This window comes from Schistocerca cancellata, chromosome 2, assembly GCF_023864275.1.
Source record: "Schistocerca cancellata isolate TAMUIC-IGC-003103 chromosome 2, iqSchCanc2.1, whole genome shotgun sequence".
NCBI lineage: Eukaryota > Metazoa > Arthropoda > Insecta > Orthoptera > Acrididae > Schistocerca > Schistocerca cancellata.
Genome location: NC_064627.1, coordinates 54,870,806 through 54,894,661, shown reverse-complemented (window position 1 = coordinate 54,894,661; position 23,856 = coordinate 54,870,806). Strand labels below are relative to the sequence as shown.

At 42.9% G+C, this 23,856-nt stretch overlaps 1 protein-coding gene across 1 annotated transcript; it reads left to right on the top strand.

Moving 5' to 3' along the window:
• The first annotated feature begins 451 nt into the window (after window positions 1-451).
• On the top strand, window positions 452-20,568 carry LOC126150801 (piggyBac transposable element-derived protein 4-like). The gene is made up of 2 exons (XM_049915899.1): window positions 452-1,764; window positions 20,334-20,568. Exons 1-2 carry the CDS (start codon window positions 452-454, stop codon window positions 20,566-20,568), a joined length of 1,548 nt encoding a protein of 515 aa, XP_049771856.1.
• Window positions 20,569-23,856: the final 3,288 nt, after the last annotated feature.

Below are 23,856 nucleotides of genomic sequence, written 5' to 3'. Positions count from 1 at the left end.
GGCCGTTGGCAATTTCATTACTTAACCAGCTTAACCCTTTAATGCATACTGTAGCTGATAAGCTACAGACCTCATTTCTTCGATTTATTCCATATGGAGAAACATTTTCGATCAAATTGGTTATGTAGCTAAGTGTATACACTCCGCTGCAGTTTCTAGTAGTTCTTCATAGCGATCATAGATAGCAGGACGAGCTGAAGCAGTTCGACAGTGAGCTGTGTGGACATACTGCCAAGTGTGTGTTTTGGCGGGAAGTTGAGGTGTGTTTTTGGTGTTTGTGCACTGATTTCTGGGTTTGAAAATTACTTTTTCATTTTGAAAACGTAAGTAGATATGGTGTAAACAGTTAATTCGAGTGTCTTTGCGATAGATTTGAAATGAGGCCTGTTTTTGTGTATGTAGCTTATCAGCTACATTTTTCATTTACTGCATTTCAGGCGCTGACGTAAAAATGTCTCGAAAGAGTCAAGAAGAAATGCTTATGGAATGGTTAGAGATTCCACTAAGCAGTGATGACGATCTTGAGTGTTTCTCTGACGATTCCATTCAAGATGAGACATATGTTGCTCCAGAATCTGTTGATTGTGATAGTGACAGTAGTGACGAAGAAAGTCAAGTACCAATAATTAGGACTGAAGATGTTTCTGGAACAAGACAATCTGATGTTATAATGAAGGAATCGACGTCACAGTTGTCTGATAATGCTCTGAAACTGCCATGCAGCAGCAAAAATGTTACCAAAAACAGCAGGAGTGTGGTTTGGAAAGATAAACAGTTGATTATTCCCGAACTCCAGTCAAAATTTCATGGCAATACTTCGTTACCAGAAGAAGTAATAAACTTAAATACTCCATACCAATTCTTCAAACATATATTTCCATCTAAATTGTTTGATCTAATTGTCGAAGAGTCTCATAGATACAGTGTGCAGTGTAATCCTGATAGACCAATAGATTTATCCTGTGATGACATAAAAAAATTTATAGGCATCTGTCTCGTAATGTCAATAGTTCATGTACCTAATACGAGGGATTACTGGGGAGAAGTTACTGGTACTCATCTGATCAAGACAACAATGACAGTGAATCAGTATGAGCAAATACGTAAGTTTCTTCACTTCAATGACAACAGTGCAATGATACCCAGGGGTGAAAAAGATCATGATAGACTCTTCAAGATAAGACCCATAATAGAATTGATGAGATCTCGGTTTCAAACAATACCTGTTGAGGAGTGTGTTTCTGTTGATGAACAGATTTGTTCAACAAAGGATAGAAGTTATTTGAAACAATACATGCCAAACAAGCCTCATAAATATGGATACAAATTATTTGTTATTAGTGGCATATCTGGTTATGCCTACGATTTTGAGATTTTCACTGGAGATGAAAATGAACCAGAAAAAAGAGTGACTGGGGAGGAAGACTTGGGAGCAAGTGCAAATGTTGTAGTTCGACTCAGTAGGATACTACCAAGAAATATGAACCACAAACTGTACTGTGACAATTATTACACAAGTCTGCCACTGCTTGTATGGTTACATAAACAAGGAATTTACTCACTTGGGACAGTCAGAAGAAACAGAGTGCCAGACTGCAAGCTCCCTTCAGAAGCTGAGCTGAAGAAAATGGCACGAGGTGCATCAGTAGAGCGCGTCGCAACAGTGGATGGTGTCGACATATCAAATGTAGTGTGGAAAGATAACAAGAGTGTGATGTTGCTTTCTACACTTGCTGGACAGCAGCCTATTCATGAAGCAGGGAGGTATGACAAAAAAACAAAGTCAAGAATAACAATACCTTGTCCACAAATAATTAAGCTCTACAATAAACATATGGGAGGTGTTGACCTTCTTGACAGCATAATGGGTCGACATAAAATTCTTGTGAAAAGTCGAAAATGGTATATAAGATTGTTTTACCATCTCCTGGACATGGGAGTAGTCAATTCCTGGCTGTTGTATAGGAGAGTAGCAGAAACCAAAGGGATTAGGAGAACTATGAAACTCTCCGAATTTCGAATGGAAATTGCTCACTGTTTGTGTCGCTCAGGTCAAACTTCAGCAAAACGTGGAAGGCCAAGTAATGAGCTCGAAAACCAAATACAAGCTAAGAAGAGAAAGGGGCCCACAGCACATGTACCTCCACAAGATGTAAGGCTGGATCAAGTAGGTCACCTGCCTTCGTACTTGCAGAGGTGCAAAATGCCAGGATGCAAGGGATTTTCCTGGGTTCAGTGTAATAAATGTGCAGTTGCATTGTGTTTGCACAAACAAAAGAACTGTTTTAAAACTTTTCATGTAAAGTGATTATCACATGCTTGGGTACAAACCTGTTGGAACTAGATACCTTATTGTTCATATATAAAAGTGTATAAAATATACAATAAATGCTCAATATTTACAACATTAATGTCCTATTTATTATTTTAGGATTTTTCCCTTCCTATACAAAGTATTTAATCATAATCAACAATTAAATTACGAGAGATTTGATCAAAATTGATGGAGCAAAATAAGCACATTTATTGTGGCTCGTAAGGTGTTAACTCAAAATGTAGCTGATCAGCTACAAAGCGATTTTCAACAATAGTGCTTTGTTAATTTAATTTAAAAAAATTTTCAATATTTTTTTCGAAATGGTAATTTTTACAGCTTGAAATAAAAAATCATGCATTTAAGGATTAAATTGGATCTTAAACGTGTTAGTGTCGTTGGACCTCAGCAGACTTTCACGCAGATGGTGTTACATGGTTTACTTCAGGTGCAGTGAAAGCTAAATTCATTAGGTAATCCAACTATTGTTTTTACGAATGTAAGTCAAAATGAAGAAACATTAAGGTTTAACTACGCTTTCCATGACGAGGTCAATGGAAATGGATCACAATCTCAGATTGTTCCTTTTCAAAGAATATGTCGCCACTTTAGCTTAAGGGATGCAGGAAATCACGGGAAACAAGGATCTGGGTGGTAGGACGGAGGAGTTGAGACTCGGCTATTCCGAAGAGGAATTCAGTGTCTTAACTACAGCGCCAACTGACTAGGTGTGAATGATGATTACACGATCCAGTCACATTAATGTGAACCCCGCCAATGTTCGACGTCAGGCTGCAATAACCTCTCACAGACGGTAGGTGGCAGCACTAGCAGTGGAGTATGTATAAAGTACGTCTGGCAGACGCGGAAATTAGTGAAATCGTTGTCGTAATGTGGAAACGGAGCGATTTATCTGACGTCCAGGAGAGCATGAGAATTGGTTTTCGGGCCAAGGGTGGAAGCATTTCCGTAATAGGTGTGTGTGTAAATGGTTCGCGTTTCACCATTCGTTAAAGTATTCTATGCATGGCAAAATGACGCTACCCAAAAATGGCGCCGAGACAACTGAGGTGCATCATGGGCCATACGAGGTGCATTCAAGTTCTAAGGCCTCCGATTTTTTTTCTCCGGGCTGGAAAGATATAGAAACATGTGCATTGTTTTAAAATGAGGCCACGTTCATTGTAAATACGTCCCAGAGATGGCAGCACCGTACGGCAGATGGAATTTTACCGCCAGAGGCGAGAATGAGAACTGTTTTAAATACTTAAAATGGCGACGTTTTTATTACTTGAACAGCGTGCAATCATTCGTTTTCTGAATTTGCGTGATGTGAAACCAACTGAAATTCATCGACAGTTGAAGGAGACATGTGGTGATGTAGTTACGGATGTGTCCAAAGTGCGTTCGTGGGTGCGACAGTTTAATGAAGGCAGAACATCGTGTGACAACAAACCGAAACAACCTCGGGCTCGCACAAGCTGGTCTGACGACACGATCGAGAAAGTGGAGAGAATTGTTTTGGGGGATCGCCGAATGACCGTTGAACAGATCGCCTCCAGAGTTGGCATTTCTGTGGGTTCTGTGCACACAATCCTGCATGACGACCTGAAAACGCGGAAAGTGTCATCCAGGTGGGTGCCACGAATGCTGACAGACGACCACACGGCTGCCCGTGTGCCATGTTGCCAAGCAATGTTGATGCGCAACGACAGCATGAATGGGACGTTCTTTTCGTCGGTTGTGACAATGGATGAGACGTGGATGCCATTTTTCAATCCAGAAACAAAGCGCCAGTCAGCTCAATGGGAGCACACAGATTCACCGCCACCAAAAAAATTTCGGGTAACCGCCAGTGCTGAAAAAATGATGGTGTCCATGTTCTGGGACAGCGAGGGCGTAATTTTTACCCATTGCGTTCCAAAGGGCACTACGGTAACAGGTGCATCCTACGAAAATGTTTTGAAGAACAAATTCCTTCCTGCACTGCAACAAAAACGTCGGCGAAGGGCTGTGCGTGTGCTGTTTCACCAAGTCAAAGCACCCGCACATCGAGCTAACGTTACGCAACAGTTTCTTCGTGATAACAACTTTGAAGTGATTTCTCATGCTCCCTACTCACCTGACCTGGCTCCTAGTGACTTTTGGCTTTTTCCAACAATGAAAGACACTCTCCGTGGCCGCACATTCACCAGTCGTGCAGCTATTGCCTCAGCAATTTTCCAGTGGTCAAAAGAAACTCCTAAAGAAGCCTTCGCCGCTGCCATGGAATCATGGCGTCAGCGTTGTGAAAAATGTGTACGTCTGCAGGGCGATTACATCGAGAAGTAACGCCAGTTTCATCGATTTCGGGTGAGTAGTTAATTAGAAAAAAAATCGGAGGCCTTAGAACTTGAATGCACCTCGTAGGTGACAGGGATGAACGATGGCTGCGGAGATGTGTAGGGATGGACAGATGTGCAACTGTTGAGCAGCAGACCGATCAGATGAACCAAGGGGCTACCAACAGTGTCTCCTCAACGAACGTGCAGCGATTGTTGCTGAGTATACGCCTCCGCAGCAGGTGCCTCGTTCATGCGCCCAACCTGAATACCGTTCATCGGTGACGATTGCAGGAGTTTGGACGCCAATACCGCAACTGGGAGTGGCCACAGGTGGCCTTTTGAAAGAAATCATGTTTTATGCTTCATCGGAAAGATGGCAGTTGGCATGTACGGTCCTGCAACAATCATCAGAAGTGTCCTGGGCGTAGCAGGGACCGTTTTCCTCTGCGAACTGGTTTCGTGGCGTTCCCTGGGTTATTTCACCATTCTGAGAGGCACAACGTATCAATACAATTCTGCATGTACACTTGGGGATGAGGTCCACTCCTACTTGCAGTCTGTCCTTTCTTTGACTCGATGGCATCTAGCAGTAGGACATGCTTTGCTTAAAGAAATTGTGGACTAATTGTGAGTAGGGATATCTTTAAGACGTCCATTCGTGTCAGCTAAATAACTGAGCCGTGCTGCGGCTCGCGTTGGTGCTGTTTGTGTGTTTCCGTCCCCTGTTGGAGGCCACACGATATCGTTTAGTTGGCATGGTTGTGGTTGTTTGTCTTCTTTTCGTGTTGACTGGCACCACTTGGTTTCGCGAGCGTTGCCTGTCCGCTACTGGCAACAGCGGCTGTTATCGATATGTTGCAACTTCGGCCCTATCTTTGAGGCGACGTTCTTGCTGTGCCGGGTCGTGTCAGTGTGGAGTTCGATAGGGAGACTCGGGAGGAGCCAGGTCTGCACAGTGCGAGGGCAAGCCGTGAGCGCTGGCGGCGCGCATGGACTGCCGGATCGAAGGCCTGTGGTCACGAGGGTGCACGACCTCGCCATAAACCGGATCCAGTAAGCTTTAAGTTGAGTGCAGTTGGATTCAAGTAGAGAAAGCTCCACCATTGTGAGATCTCGCGATTCTCCAGTAACTTGGGTTCGTGTTGCTGCTAGTAGTGTTGCCGAGGCGAAGAGCAGTGAGTGGAGTGCTTGGGGAAAGTAGATTTGATTAGCTTTCTAATTACTAAAATACAGACACAGCAAATATTTTTTTAAAAACAAGTCAGTGTGATCCCAATTATAATTTTAAGGCAAGAAACCACAGTCACGGCTAAAGGCCTTTAATGCCAACAACGGCAATTACAGAAAATTTAACAAACATACTGTAAAACAGTAAATACAACAGCAAAGGGTAATTTAAAAGGACAAGCAACTGATCACCAAACAGGTGAGACAATATTATGGTAATCTTGGTGGCACTCTCATTTAAGCCTGCAGTAGCGTCGAGAATGGCAATTGTATGAAAAAATTAGAAACACACAATAAAACACCAAATACAATAATAAAACACAATGGCCAGTCACAGACGGTGCACCAGGAATCGACCTCTGAGTAGGTCCGGCAAAAACACCTTCACAAGCGATGTGATAGGCACTCAAGAGTTGCATACACTTCACAAGATGGCAACTCAGACTAGTGGCAGTCTAACGAATGACTAATGATAATCTTGCTGAGGCTACCTGACGTCCAATAAACCAAATGCAAAGATGTAAAAATACACCAGATCCGAAACCGGCAGTCTGCACTCCGCCTGCAGAATACTGTGCTTAGCGCGCCTGGAACGAGAAAGGAATCACTACTACGAGAGTAGAAGAATCGCCAACCAACCTACAACCAGGAAAGATGTCAAAACTATAAGCCTCACCGGACAGCAGCGGCAAGGATAGGGAACGTACACTGCCGTTACAATAATAAACATGGGATGGATAGCAAGTAACTAAACTTTACTTGTACGTATACAGACAGTTAGGGGCAATGCAGGACTGATCTGGGATTGTGCAGGGTGCTACATTCTGTAGACAGGGCTGCCACGTCTGACAGTATCTATGGCTCTAACGCAGGTAATATCGGCTGGAACTGAGTTTGAACGACACATACACGTACGTATTGCCTCGCTGCTTGTACTCTCTTCCAGAGCAGACACACTGCCTGACCACTAGAAGCATGCTAGTCTCTCTGCAACTCAGGCATGATGTTTTCAGTGGGTGAGAGATTGAACAACAGTGAAAACCTTCTGTATCGATGTTGGTCAGGACAGCAGGGGCAACAAGCGGTCTTGTAATATCTTGTTGAGAATAATGTCACGGAGAGCTCAGTGATAGCGGCGAGCCACAGGCCTTAAAATGTCAGAAAAGTAACGCTTACTATCTAAACCGTCGGCTACGAGTATCTAAAGGGAGCGGTTCATGTACCCAATGGCATCCCCAACACCATGCCAGTTGTCGGATCAAATTCATTCTCCACTTAGCCATACACCGATACATCCATGGCGATGTACATCGCGTAACTGAATTACAGAGTCACCATTTCGAGTCACCTGATTACCAGTTACTGCGACGCATAACATTCATATGTGGATCGAAGGAGCGTAAAACCTTCCACTGTAATAGTGCATAATCATGGCGCCCTGTAACGTCATTCCTTGCGCCCTACGACACTTCAAACATTAAGGTGCCATCACGTGAGAAAACAAGGCCATAGCTCAAAATGGCTCTGAGCACTATGGGACTTAACATCTATGGTCATCAGTCCCCTAGAACTTAGAACTACTTAAACCTAACTAACCTAAGGACATCACACAACACCCAGTCATACCATAGCTCAGACGTGTGAAGTGTAAAGTAAGTTAATGTTGTCACATTGCCACCAAATTTCACCACAACTTTGCCCAACGCCGCCATGGATGTGTCACACAATGATAAACTCGTCACAGTTCCTCTTATCATGAACTCCCTTTTTTTGTCGTCCCTGCGATGGGACTCAAGCCCGCGACGCAAGGCGTTGAAATCCTCCAGACACATTGCGGCATAAAGGGCGTGATTGAAAACATCCCTTTCCCTGGGACGTGTATTCCTAAACATTTCGCGGCCGAAAACGACAGTTCGCTGTGCGATGAGCAAGAAGAAGACGTTCTTAACAACCTTTTGACTCTGCTGACACTCTCGTATATTCCAACCCTTCTCGAAAGACCTTGTGGGACTATACGCCCATTGAACTTGCTCTCACTCACGTGGAGTGCAGTGCGACACCAAAGTTTTGCTCCTGTGCACATGATGGAACCACTATAAACCGTTCAAAGCCATTCGACGAAATTCCAACCTCCAGTTTAGCGTACTCCGGGGCACCCACCCACCTTTACTGAATATTTTAAATATTACCGTGTACAGAGACAACATACGAGGTCTATTCGGAAAGTGAGGAACGATCGCTCGCGAAATGGAAACCACTGTGAAAATCCGACGTGGCTTTTCACAAATGTTTTGGGCAGTGTCTCTAGCATGCCCGTCGATCGCATCAAGACGTTCTTTTCAGTTGTGAGCGCACTGTGAGCGAGTAAAGGTGCCTAGAACAACGATGTCTCCCGCCAAGTAGGAGGGCCCGCTGAGAGACTTCGCCTTAATGAATGCAGCCCACATAACACAACTGCCACGCACTTCCTTCTGCATGGCAATTCTCAGCCGCACTCTGCAGGGGCAGTGAAGACGCACTCGCAGCCATTTCGATGGGAAGTGTTTGATCAGCCACCACACAGCCCCAACTGGATCGTCCTATCATCTCTGCTCACATGAAACACTTGATACGAAGACAACACTTTGGCGCAGGCTACGCGCTATAGGTCAGCGTAGATAACGGAAAGCACACGCGGCTGCCTTCTATGAGGATGGTGTTGGAAATTTGGTATAACGCTCCGACAAATGTCTATGTCAGAGCGGCGAATATGTAGAGAAGTACCTGGATGGTGCAGCTAAATGTGCAAAGAAAAGAATTGTGATTTTCCCTGTGGTTTCCGTTTCGCGACCGATCGGTCCTTACTTTTCGAACAACCCTTCTATTAATTGGTCCGAGGCAGTTGCAGGAAGGCGACTCCAGTCGGCCATGAGTCAAGTGTTGCCTACCTGCAGGCGCCTCAAACTACTTTAGAGGTTGTCTATGTACATGGGCGAGTGCCACAAAGGGTTTTGCGAAACTATGGATGGGGTGGGGTGGGGGTTCTTAGAGGAGCCCTTATCGTTTCATTTAAGCATCTGTGAATGTCGCACACCTCCAGAATCTCGCCACGGAAGGACGCCGAACATAGGCATGGGATAAGAATAAGCACTCTTTGCTGCTTCGGATCACTTTCAAATTTCGTCTAATGGTTTTTAGCAGTCCCTAGGATTTACAACCTGTACACGATAGCAAGAGTTCTTGTCGCGCTGCTCTACAAAGGGGCGCAATCACATCTAATGGTCAATAGCGTCTTGCTGTTGCTCATCTCATTGCGAACTGCCATTTTTGAGCGCAAAATGTGTGGGAATCAACGCCCGAGGAAAAGAGTTGTTGTTACTGACGCCACCTGCGGCCTTCTCGTGTCGTCTCTGAGCAGCGGTGCATGTGGAGTGTTTCTTCGGACGTTCATAAGAATAGCACACGATCTCAACGCTGACCGTCGTGGCTCTGAGTACCGTTCCAAATGCGTCAAAACAAGGGGTGAAATGAGGGCGAGAAGGGCTGTGACGATCTTTCGAACGAGTGAAACGTCCATGGTGGCATTGGGTTGAATTTTCCTGTCGGTAGCTGAAGCACACGGCACTGTCTTTCCTCCGTAAGCATTCCGCACGACGAAAGGTTTGCAGGCGGCCGCAAGCGAGGTAATAATGGTTCGCAGTCCAGGAACCCGCCTGAGTGTCTCTTCCTGGTATCTCCTGCTACGCTCAGAGACGATGACTGTTAATTGCCGAACTTGTACCAGTCATCAACTGCCAACAACTGCTCCACCTTCCCGGTCTCACTGTCACTGCCCTGTCGCCTCCGATCTCTGCGCGAACCACGGCCTCCTGAGGCAAAACACATTCTACTAGAGACCGTGGCGCGACCTATGTATCGCGGAGCGGTTCATGTTAGATGCACCTTTGAGCTAAATCTGAAAATCACGCGTCGAAATCATAGGCAGTTACGTGGTTTCAGAAATCGGTCCTTTAACTGTGTTGTGCAGTGTAGTACACAGAACTGGAACTCCCCTGCCTATTGCAGCTGTTAGATGCATTACTGTCTACTGCTAACGCGTCAAGGGAATCCACATAAGTAGTCATTGTGTTGACATTTCATGGTGTTCCAAACGTCGTCGCACTGCCCTTATATTTACTTGTTTTGCTACAGACAAGCCGATTTCCTCACGGCCCGTGACGTGGCTGTATGATCATCCAAGGCCGAGAGAAAAACATGCCTGTGGTGGCCAGCACTAGCCGAGCGAGGGCATTGAGGTCCCACGTGGCGTTCTGTATGGCCTCCTTTCTCTTCGATTCCACAAGTGCTCGACCGTCGTGCAATTCCAGTCAACGACAGCAGTAACACTGCGGAAGGATGAACCACTTTGTCGATAACCCACGATCCTGCGATTCTCATGAAGTGCTAATCGCATCATATCCAAGTATGCAGTGCACCTTATGACAATTTGGTGTCTGTTGTATACCATCTTCGTGGCAAAGGTAAAAGCCAGCAGCGTATGCGTATGAACTCAGAAATAATTCTAATTATTTGCGTTAGAGTTGTGCTTTTTTTTTTTTTCAACGTACAATGTCTTCAAAATAATGTTCAGTAGCGTAACAACAAACAGAAATGTTAGGTACATTTTGAAGTACAGTTCTTATAACGTCCCTACACCAGTGTAATTCTGGAGTATAAGGTATAGCGATATATCTATAACTAATGCACAACACGGTACACCTCTTGTTCCTATAATGTTTCGTAGTACTGAAAAACCACATTTTCCCGCTGTAAGTTTACTGATTTGTTTCTCTGTTTGGGGACCCGTGTTTCTTTATCTTCGTTTATTTATGAACTTCTATGTCTAAATTTTTTAGTTACCAGGATGAAACATTGATAATAATACGTGACTAATTACGTTTGCACTTACCAGTTATCAGGAAAGAACATTGTTCTTATCAACACATAAAGCTGTTAATAAAACTAAACTCAACTACGTCCGAACAATCCATGAAGGCGCAACGGTACCGACCTGCCGCCATGTCATCCTCAGTCCACAGGCATCATTGGATGCGGATACGGAGGGGCATGTGGTCAGTACACCGCTCTCCCGGCCGTTGTCAGTTTTCGTGACCGGAGCCGTCTACTTCTCAGTCAAGTGGCTCCTCAGTTTGCCTCACAAAGGCTGAGTGCACCCCGCCTGCCAACAGCGCTGTACAGGCCGGATGGTCACCCATCCACGTGCAGCCCCGCCTGACAGTGCTTAAGTTCGCTGATCTGAAGGGAACCGGTGTTACAACTGCGGCTAGGACGTTGGCAAACCTGTTAATAACCTATCTAAATTAACTATTTTTCAAACGCAGTTGATTATTCAGACTTAACAAAAACACAATTATTATTCGATGTACACTAATCTACATGTATGAAATTACAATGAAAGCCAGACCATTAGCTGCTTACTGCGGGAAACAGCTTCAGAGGTAAAATGGCAGACTCCAATCAGAACTCTAGGAAGCGCCGATTATATAGGCAGCGTAGAGGGCACATCACTATATCATGTGAATTCGATTACGAGATGGTCGCTGCTATTGCCAACATTCTCGATTGAAAGTAATCGATCTTCATTCTCACTTTGCAACGTTGACATCCAAATTTTGGATAATTTAACACCTTTATCTCTTCTATTCAAATTATTATAGTTTTTATAAATCTCAATGGCCTCTCTGTACATACGCTCATGACAATGGGATGTTTTCAATATGAGACTCGTTTCGGTTACTTTTATTTCGTGATCATCCTCTTCGAAAAGATGTTCCGCTACGGTGTTCAACGAGATGGGTGTTAACACTTCTTCTTGTGGTATCAGTATAAACCAGTGCACAACTGCAAGGAATTTTATATACACCCGGTGTAGCCAAAGGATGTCGTATATCTTTTGCCGTTAGGAGAAAGTTTTACACATAAATTTTTTACATATCTCGGAAGTTTTAAGCGATGTTGTAACGTTCTTTAAAAATTTTTAACTTTGTGTTATCCTAATTTACTGTGTGATGTGGTGTTGAGCATATGGTGTGCTTAATACGTTTTACTGTAATCCAAATAAAAATTAATCAACTTAATCTCGAAAACGAACATGTAATGCCTATTTTGAAATAAATCCCTCTGAAATTTACTCTGTCTCGTGAGCACCGCGTTCTATGGCCCTGTGGAACAAACTGATAAAATTCCCTATGCAAATAAACAGTGAAATACATTTTCCTCAGCTCTAGAGTCGCAACGGATGTAATCTTGGTATTCTGTACTCTCCACATTAGGCATACAAAATCTTCAATTTTTTCTCAGCGAAGTGCAATGTCGGCCGTAAAATAGCTTCATACAAATGTCAGTAGATTAGTTGATAAATGAATAACCTTGAAAGTATTCAGTGATAATTTGGATATTGCCTCAGCGCTGTGCAATGCTGTCCGCATTGAAGCTGTTACAAACATTACATTAATACTTTTTTGATTCTGGGGCATTAAATTTTTTTTATTCTGATTACAAAATCTTTTCTTTTAAAAAATTCATTGGATTTAAATAAATATGATGTGGAAGAGGATGAGGTACTGATGAGAGGATATGCTAAGACCGAATTCTTTAGTTCAAAAATTGTATTCAAAATAAATTTCATCCTTCACAAAATCTGATTTGAAACATTTTACGGTAACTTCAAAATAAGTGAACCTCTCAACTGCTCGAAAATTCTCATTCACTGACGTAGGTAACAATACTTGGATAGTTACATGACAAATGGTCTTATATCATTTGACAAAATAGATTCCAAAATTTAACTTCCTTGTATCAGGTTTATAAAATACAAAATACAGAAAATATTATAAATCGAATATACCTAATCAACCTATACATTAAATCTAATGGCAAGTACTTTGTTCCTACATTCAAGAGTCAGTATCGTAAAATTAGCAAGATTCACATTGCATTGGTGCATACTTAAAACTAAATGTGCAAAATTTCGTTGTCTTACAAACTGTATTATGCTGCGACCGTAGGCCAAGAGCTAAATTCTCACAGGTAGACACTAGCTTTAAGTCGTGATAGCCATTTCATGTAATTTTTCATTAAATATATTACAAAATCGGGCTCTACGTTCAAATGGACCCCTCACAAAACCCTCTAGCGTGATTTGTTAAATTTGCCATACGGTTTGGATGCGCAATGGAGCCAAATGTAGGGCAATTATTTTACAGCAGGCTTTACAATATGAATAATAGGTATTACATAATCATTACATTATAATCCTAAAGGCAGCCCAAATCATTGAGCTCTTGAGCGAACTGGTGCTCTGATGCATAAGTAATTAAGGTAAAGTCTGGTCATCTTATACACAAAATGTTCTAAAATCACGTTGCTAGATGATGCATAACATTAGTGAAACTAAGAGTAAAGTATATCCGCAGTTGTCAAGAAAATAATTAGAAAATGGTTAAGGAAAGGTCTTTGCATGGCTGAAGCTTATAACCATGTAGACTTGGCTGCATTATTCCCATTCTTTGCAGTGTCATATCTAAGCATTAGCCATAGTAGCTTGGGCCAGCATCCAAGGACAGCTAAACAAGTCACCATAGTCTCACTCCAGTGCAAAGGTTCAGTTAGTACCTGGCATTATATTTATCAACACCCAAAGATGGTTATTCTCAGAACATCAGTACTGTGATGATCATCATCATCACTACACTTGAAATTGAAGATTCTTCAGCGATCCATATTGTGCACAGTCACATTGAAGTATCATTGCTGATATCCAATAGCTCCAATGCCATGAGCAGAGGAAGGAAAATGGATGATGGAAGGTGGTAAGTAGTAAGAAAGGTAAAGTAGTGGAACATAGCCTAATAAATGTATCAGAATGTATGTGTAAGTTCTAAATCAGCCTAAACTGAGTGTTGCAACATGACAACTTCTAGTAAATGTGGCAATAGCGAACAACAAAGATGCAATATCTTGATAAATCATAATATGGATTAAGCCATAGCGCTGTACAATATGACATGTCAGTTCTATACAATATAATGAGAAGTGTGGCAACAGTCTGCCTTTGAGTATAACAATTCTCAAAAAATGTGGCAGCAGTCTGTCTGTGAGTATGTCAATACTAGCATAGATGCTAAATAAACGAGACATAGAAATTTAAGCAAACAAGGCGAGACAATATAACTGGGAATGAATAATCCTTCATAATGACCTACAGAGGCCTATACAGGGTGTATCATAATAAATGGCGTAAACGCATACAGTTGAAAGTACATGATACTAGAAGCAAAAAAGTCTGAGTAAACATATGGTCCAAAATGCATACCTTAAGAGCTACGAGAAATTTTTCATCTTCGATACTGTGAAACAAATCTCTTCTACTGCAAGTTCTTTGCTTTCCATATTTTAAGAAGTGGTAGTATGGACCAAAATAGGAAAAAAATGTCCAGCAAACATGTGCTCTAAAACGCATACCTTAAAAGTTACGAGCACTTGTTCATTAGAAGCGGTATGTTTCAAACTAGCAAAGATGAACATGTGCTAATAGGTCTTAAGGTATGCATTTTAGAGCACAAGTTTGCTGGACATTTTTGTGTTATTGTGGTCCATACTACCAGTTCCCAAAATATGGAAATCACAGAATTTGCTGTAGAAGAGATTTGTTTCACAATGTTGAAGATGACGAATTGCTCGTAGCTCTTAAGGTATGCATTTTCGGCCCTATGTTTACTCAGACTTTTTTGCTTCTAATATCATGTACTTTCAACTGTATGCATTTAAGCCATTGATTATGATGCACCCTGTATACCTATCATAATCCATAGAGCAGTGGTTAGACATATTAGAAAAGTAGTGAGATGGCTACAAGCTCATTTTACACTGTAAACATCCTGACAAAATATTCAAGAAGGTAATAAGAAATACTCGTGGTATGGCTGCATGTGGCCATTATCTAAAGTATACATATTAATAGAAGGTCATAGGCTGGCTACCAGTGGCTGTTATAGAGTATTCATGAGTACTGACCTACCTAAAATAGTAGTGTAAATTTAAAGTTCCTGCCTCTCAATGGGCATTTGACATAAATGCTTACACAAACTTCTCATAAAATGACATAAAAATTAGAACACTGGCTCTCAGTGGCCTGGCCTATGCAATATCGTTTCATAATAAGCTAAGAAAACCTAACAGTAAAATCAAGAACTGAATGGTTCTAGGCGGCCTTCTACTTGGAATACATGCACATCTTACTAACTAAAACAATTGTGGAGGAAATATCAATCAGAGGCTCCAAGTAGCCTTCCTACACCTATAAATGCTGGTTTTAATAGCTATAAAATTATTGGGGCTCCAAGGGGCCTAATACATGAAATACATTCACATTTTAATATATGAAACAGTTGAACAGAAAATGTCACCCAGAGGCGCCAAGTTTTTTGCCTGCAGCAGGGGATCAAGTAGGTAAAAAGATGAGGGCTAGTAGAAATCCTTGGGTAACAGAAGAAATATTGAATTTAATTGATGAAAGGAGAAAATATAAAAATGCAGTAAATGAAGCAGGCAAAAAGGAATACAAACGTCTCAAAAATGAGATCGACAGGAATTGCAAAATGGCTAAGCAGGGACGGCTGGAGGACAAATGTAAGGATGTAGAGGCTTATCTCACTAGGGGTAAGATAAATACTGCCTACAGGAACATTAAAGAGACCTTTGGAGAAAAGAGAGCCACTTGTATGAATATCAAGAGCTCAGATGGAAACCCAGTTCTAAGCAAAGAAGGGAAAGCAGAAAGGTGGAAGGAGTATACAGAGGGTCTATACAAGGGCGATGCACCTGAGGACAATATTATGGAAATGGAAGAGAATGTAGATGAAGATAAAATGGAAGGTTAGAGTAGCATGGAGAGCTGCATCAAACCAGTCTCAGGACTGACGACCACAACAACAACAACAACAACAACAACAACAACAACAACATAGACTTGACATCCTGGGATTGAGTGAAGAGAGGTAGCCAGAGTGGTAAAATGTAAACTTCGGACAGAATTACGTTTTTGTACTCAGGATGTGAAGAGGAACACCGGTATGAAGTTGGGCCATTGTTGTCCAAGGCAGCAAAGAAGAGCCTTCAAACTGCTCTAGGCACTATGGGACTTAACATCTGTGGTCATCAGTCCCCTAGACTTAGAACTACTGAAATCTAACTAACGTAAGGACATCACACACATCCATGCCCAAGGCAGGATTCGAACCTGCGACCGCAGCAGCAGCGCGGTTCCGGAGTGAAGCGCCTAGAGCCGCTCGGCCACAGTGGCCGGCGAAGAGCCTTCTAGAATGGAGACCTGTCCAGTGGGGTCATGAATGCCAGATTTAAGACGAAGGTCCGAAACGTGACGCTCATCCAGTACTATGCCCCCACAGAGGCAACAGAGATTGAGAAGAAGGAGTTCTATTACCTGCGACGAGAAACTGTACGGAAAGTGAGCAAGAAAGATATCCTCTTTGTTATAGGAGACATAAATGCCAAGGTGGGAGATAACAATGATGGGTAGGAAGAGGTAATGGGGGTACATGGCTTGGATTAAGTGAATAATAATGGGGAAAGATTAGTGACTTCTGCGCAAGCCATGACCTTGTAATAGGAGGGACCTTGTTTCCTCACCGAAGATGTCATAAGATAACATGGGTGTCCCCAGATCATACCACAGAAAATCAAATTGACCACATCGAAGTATCCAGGAATTTCAGTAGGAACCCGGATAATGTGCGGAATAGAAGAGGAGCAGACGCAAGTAGCGACCACCATCTTTTTACTGCCCGTATCCGAAAGAGGATTGTGGCTTCCAGAAGGAAATTCGAGCCAAGGAATAGAAGATTTGACGTATGTAAACTGAAAGATCCACAGATAGCTGAGGGGTCCCAGCTGGAACTCCGGAATAGATTCCAGGCGCTGGAACTGAAGATGACTGTGGATAAGAACATGGAGGAAATGTGGACAGAGGTTTAGAATACTTTTTTACAAGTGAGTGAGAGACAACTTGGCTTTAAAAATCGCCTGCGGAGAGATTGGATGTCCAAATATACCTGGAGGAAAATCATCTATAGAAAGGCGGCCAAGGGAAGAGTAAACCAGAGCAGGACCAGGCAACAACAAGCACAGACACAAGCTGATTATAGAGCAGCAGATAAGGAAGCGAAAAGGAATGTGAGAAGAGACCACAAGGATAGATGCACAGGCTGATAGAGCAGACCAGGCAGCGCGGAGTGGGGGGGGGGGGGGTGAAAGAACTATATGATATCACTAAGATGCCTCTCAAAGAAAGGATTCCAGAGAAACTAACCAGGTATAAGAAAGGGGAGATACTAACTACAATAAATAGAGATATTGACGGTGAGGTACAAGAACAAAAGGGAATACAATGATCGTAGTCCTAGCATTGGTGTAAATGCACCCACGAAAGCAGAAATTGGGATAGCCTTGAAGCAGATCCAGTATGGGAAGGCACCAGGACCAGATAATACAACCACTGAGATGCTACAAATAGACTTGGATGCCACTGTCGAGTTGTTGTACATCCTCTTAGAGCTGATATGGAGAGAGGAGTAACTGCCAACAGATTGGAAACGAGGTATTATGGTGAAAATACTCAAAAACAGGAGATGTTACTAACTGCAACAACTGGCGGGGCAATACCCTATTGTCAGTACCGAGTAAAGTACCTTCAAGGATCATTTTAAACGGCATTAAAGATTCTGTGGAAGCACAATTGTGGAGAGAGCAGGCGGGGTTTAGAAAACATCGAAGCTTACCTTACCTTACCAGTATTCTCAGAATTATTCTGAAACAAAGTGTGGAGTGGCAACACACCTTCTACCTTACCTTCATTGACTTTGAAATGGCTTTCGACTTTTTCAATGAAAGAGTCATGTGGGATACACTTGCAAAATATGGCATTCCAACGAGATTACTAACATCATCAAGGAAATGTATGTAGACTATGAATGCAAATTACTACGTAATGGAGAACTAACAGAGCCCTTTCAAAATAATTCGGGAGTAGGACAAGGGTGTATTCTTTCGCGAACACTATTTCCTTTAGTGTTGGACCATGTGATAGAGTGATGGGAGGGACGGCAGAGAGGTGTGCAATGGGGGATGTGGGATAGACTCGAAGATCTAGATTCCGCAAACGACATCTGCTTAATGGCACAACGATATCGAGACATGGAAGAGAAACTGGCCAGGTTACAGAGAGAGGGAGAATTCGCAGGCCTCAAGATAAATGTTAGCAAAACCAAAGAAATGCAGATAAATTCGACCATCACGACTAGGCTGACCATTAATGGAGAGGACGTAGCACAGGTCCAATCTTTCCTCTATCTCGGAAGTATAGTCACGACTGCAGGAGGCGCTGAGGAGGACGTCCACAATCGCATCCGCAAAGCAAATAGTGCGTTTGTACAACTAGGCCCTGTTTGGAGAAATAAGATCACCTCAAAGAAGACCAAACTCCACCTTTTCAATAGCAATGTGAAGGCTGTTCTGCTGTATGGTTGCGAAACTTGGAATGTGACTAACCACATCGAAAACCAGCTACAAGTTTTTATCAACCGCTGTCTCCGGCGTATTTTAAATGTGAGATATACAATGACAAAAGAGGATCTTTTGAGGGAGACAAATCAGCAACCAATCAATATACAAATCAAGGAAAGAAAATGGAACAGGATTGAGCATACATTGAGGAAACCAGATGGAGCTGTTGAAAGGGTGGTGTTGGACTGGAAGCCTCAAGGGGTTAGAAAACGTGGTCGTCCCAAACAGACCTGGAAAAGGACGATCGAGAGTGAGGCTGCAGAGGATGGGGAAGCCTGGAGTGAAGTGAAGAGACTTGTTAGTAATCGTACCAGGTGGAGGAATTTCGTCACGGCCCTATGTTGCAGAGAGAACGACAGGAACTAGGTCAAATACGTCATGGCAAAGGCAGTACAATAATATATAAAATGCATACTTTTCTTTTTAATCGAAATATCAACCGGTTTCAGTCATCGACCATCTTCACGGATAAGGGTTAACTGGTTTAAGCAGCCACATTACATTTGTCATTACTTAAATAATGTGTTGGGCATTGAAAGGTGGCTACACTGAGTCACAGCGCCAGAGATTGCGCCAAAGGTTATTATTCCGCCGCCTCCACTGGGCAGTAGTAGTTCCGAGGATGTCGAGGGCAGTTGTTGTTCTGTAGGGCGAGAGAGTAGACGCTGTTCGGTTGGTGTAATGGAAGAAGTTGCAATTGTCAGAATATATTTGAGAAAGGAGATGGGCTTTTGATTTATAATGCTGGTGTAATGGAATGTTTTCGTGAATATATAATGAGGTAAAAAGGTGTTACAGTTTTCTTTACTGACAATCCCTCTTGCTCACAGGTACAGTCAACAAAATGGTTCAAATGGCTCTGAGTACTATGGGACTTAACACCTGAGGTCATCAGTTCCCTAGAACTTAGAACTACTTAAACCTATCTACCCTAAGGACATCACACACATCCATGCCCGAGGCAGGATTCGAATCTGCGACCGTAGCAGCCGCGTGGTTCCGGAATGAAGCGCATAGAACCGCTCGGCCACTTCGGCCGGCTACAGTCAACAAAGCATCTGGCTCGTGTTCATTTATTAGGCTCGTAATTCTGGTTTCAATGTGCAATTACAGTATTTCTGGTTTTTCAATTAGTTCATTGTAAATGGTCTTTAAAATATTTTGTCGTATTAAGAAAGAACCGAGCCAGATACATGTACGTTGAGTCACACTACCACACACAGAACAGTTACACTTGTGCTTTGTTGTTTCGTAGCTTTTATAGTTGCAGGGGTCTTAATTAATCAATTGTGTTAATGGAAATTCCTTGTCATTCTTTATTTTTATTTTATGCAGTTAGTCTGCGTGCTAATACTAGTCAGGGCCAACCGGTTATGAGACATCGTAACCGGTCCCACAGTTACTAAAATTATTGGCTTTTTTCATTAATATTAGTCCTTTTGTTTATAATTAAGCCCCCATGCAGCATGTCATGAATACCAGTACATGACACAGGACTTTTAGAAGCAAACATAATAATACTAAGTGTACACTTAGTGTTAGTATTTACACTTAGCGTGTTTGCTTCTAAAAGTTCTGTGTCGTATATTGAAAATTGATGGACCATGACTGAAACCGGTTGATATTTGGGTTTAAAATAAAATCAGCTGATTATAGTCAAACATGCATTTTATACATTTCTTGACGTCTGTTGATGGTCACCTTCCAAAATGTTTCAGTACAATAACAGATGAAACGAGAACAGAGGCTCTGATACGCTAATGTCTGCAAGACAACGGGAGCTCAGTGTGGACCGCGTAACACCCGGTGCCCCGATGTGGAGTGAAAGTAGAGACGGGTGCGTGCAGGCGGGTGGGAAGTTTCCCCCAACCCAGCCGCCAGCCACTCGGTGCAGGCCGCCCACGCAGCGATCCTTCCGCGTCCGGCAGACAGGCAGGCAGTCCATTGTTTGGCGCGGGAATGTCGAACAATGGCGGAAACGACGCCCCGGGCGACGGGGGGCGGGCCTCGCTCGCGTGGTGGGCGCGCCATTCTTCCCGCAGCCACTCGACGTTCCGCCAACAACCAGATCCCTCGCTCTGATATCTGCCGCAGGTTGGCCAAGTCCGAAGCACGCACGCGATCTCTGGGCGATAGCCGAGGGTCTGTTAGTGATCAGCCAGTCGGCAATGTGACTTGGTGCAAAGGAGTACGGTATGAGTAGCCCTCAGTTAGGCGTAAGTAACACTTGTACGGTACACCACAATTTCAAACCACATTTTATTTCCTTATTTTTCAGGTTTATATTTTACATCGAGACTGCAGGTATCAGTAGCATTCAATGAGCTCAGGCAGTACTGCAGAACGCATAGCAGGCAATACGGTTGCAGTTCCCCCATTGGGTGAAGTAGCCGCTGCACCATTTGGCGTAGCCAGTAGACCGACGAATTAGGCGCTGTGGCTAGCTGTGAGACAGACAATTTTGCCAGCGCCCGATACACGGGGATGCCACAGCCATCCTGACGCAAAGCAAGTGATTTTATTTAATAAATTCGGGGGTAATCCCAAAAATAAGGTCTCCTATTTTGTATAACTACATAGACCTGTTTATTTCTACAATGGTTTACATCAGTTTACAGCTTGAAGATTTAGCTGTTTTTCGACACAATCACCATTTCTGTTAATGCATTTCTGTAGACGCTGTGGCAGGTTTTGTATGCCCATGTCATACCCGCTCGCCGCCATGCTGTTCAGAAAGTTATGAACCTCTTCTTTCACCTCGTAGTCGGAGTTGAATCGCTGGGACCACAATTAACGCTGACAGGTAGTGGGAGACTCTGGAAAAGACTCAAAGGGCAATTCAGAACCTGAGAAGAGGAATGTTGAGTAAGGGCGTACACATTCTACATGACAACGCTCGCCCACACATCGCTCAGCAAAGCGTTGCTCTCCTGCAACATTTTCAGTGGAACATAATCACCCACCCACCCTATAGTCCTGACTTGGCGCCCAGTGACTATCACCTGTTTCCTAGGTTAAAAGAATATTTGGCCGGAAAGTGATTCAGCTCCGACGACAAGGTGAAAGAAGAGGCTCATAACTTTCTGAACAGCATGGCGGCGAGCTGGTATGACATGGGCATACAAAAACTGCCATAGCGTCTACAAAAATGCATCGACAGAAATGGTGATTGTATCGAAAAGTAGCTAAATGTTCAACATGTAAAATGATGTAAACCATTGTAGAAATAAACAGGCCTATCTAGTTATAAAAAAAAGGGACCTTACTTTTGGGATTATGCTCGTATTCATTAAGAAGAGCCACTTCTTCCACTACAAATATTAGGAGAAGTCTACCGGTCATAAGCACTTTCTTAGAGCAATAGTATGACAAAAGAAAAGAGTCGTTTCAATAAAAATTGAACAATGTTTTAGGTAACAGGGTGATACGAACAGCTGTGATTTTTCGCGGTTGTTACGTACTATATCTCAATTGCGCACCATAGTCGCAAGTGGCCAATAGCATGTATTCCGAACTAGTGCTGTAGTAAGACGGTACTAAAAAAAATGCTAGTTTTGAGTTAAGTAACATACGTAGACAGGAATTACAGACAATGGCTGCTAGTGGGCATTAATTTAAATCAATGAGGAAAGCTGAAAATTTGTGCCCCACCAGGATTCGAATGTGGGTCGCCTGCTCACTTTTTCTTCCCCACAAACGAACCTTCCAACCTCCCCGCCCCCCTCCATCCCTCCACACCCCGAAGGGAGGAGTGAGAAAAAGTGCGTAGGGGTCGCTGCCCGAGGACTGGCCACTATGTATCGTTCCCTATCCCAAGGAACCAAGGAAAGTGTAGGGAACGTGAAGCAGAGGTACAAAGAACATCAGTGGTTTATTTATTTATCTTTTTTTTCTTAATTATTATTAATACCACCGAGAACAGCAGGAAACTGACGTCACGAGGAGGTCGGAGCGGAAATTCATCAGACTCGGTGAAACGATCAGAAGAGCATTCCGATGACCAGAGAGTAACCGGTCGTAGCAGTGGAAAATGTGTGGACCAACTCCTCATTGCAATAACACCACAATTGGACTGGATTAAGAAAGACACTACAAAACAAACTGGAGAAAAATTGTCTGCATTTGGGATTGCGGACAACTGCACAGTGGCGTTCTTCAAGGAATTGCTAAAATTAAGGACTTATTTCTCGCCGTCCGCAAACAAGTAGTGAACTACGTGTTCGCAAATCCAGTTCACGGAGTTCGTCTTCGTTTGTGAGAAGTATCCTGGGTCCGGAAAGAGAAGCAGTTTGGGAGGTATTTGACGATAAGTTGTACGGGTAATTAAGGCCAGCATTTGTCGCACCAAGAATCAGACACATATCGCCGATCAGCAAATCAGGCGACGCTCGTGAATGTGCAGAACACCAAAGGCGTGTAGTGTCCAGAACGTCAAAGGGGACACGCACGGGGTGTCTGCAAAGTGAACCCCATAAAGGAGTGACTGTGTCTTGGAGAAGGTAGTTCGAGAATGGAGGAAGGCCATCAATACTAAAGGGATTCAACTAGGGAGAAATCCAAACAAGGTCACTGTCAGCTGTTTAGCCTTCGCAGATGACATGGCATTGATTACAGATTCACTAGACAATGCCCAAGAACAAATAAGAGAACTACAAAAACAAGCAGTCAAAGTAGGACTACAAATATCCTATGAAAAAACAAAGTTTATGACAAACATGTGTGATGCTCCTCAAAATATTCCAGTTGACAACAACACAATACACAAAACAGATTCCTTTAAATACCTAGGAGAGTGGATTACATACAATGCCAAAGAAAAGATAGCTATAGAAACTAGAGTGCACAAAATGGAAAGAGTGTTTCATACGACCAAAAACGTTTATAATAAAAAATCCTTGTCCTGGAACACGAAATTAAGACACTACCAAACAGTGGCCAGACCTGAAGCTCTCTATGCGGCAGAAACACTTAAACTAACAAGAAATGGAGATCTTGAGAAACTAGAGAAGGTCGAAAGAAGAATTTTAAGGAAAATACTGGGAGCTAAAAGAAACGATAATGCTGAATACAGGTTAAGACCAAACAGAGAGCTATATCTGAAAACGGAGAAACTAACTGATGTAACGAGGAAGAGGAGACTACAGTTTTTTGGACATATATTCAGAATGGATAACAACAGACTAACCAAGCAGATATTCACATTACTCAATAGCTACAAATCCAAGCCAGCATGGTTCATAGAGACTGAAAAGGACATTGAAAATGCTAGAGTTACAATAGACACAATAGAAAACAGAACACATTTCAGAAAGGCAGTTCAAAAGGCAGAAATTCAGGAGAGAAAGAAAATAACTAGACGAAAGTGGACTC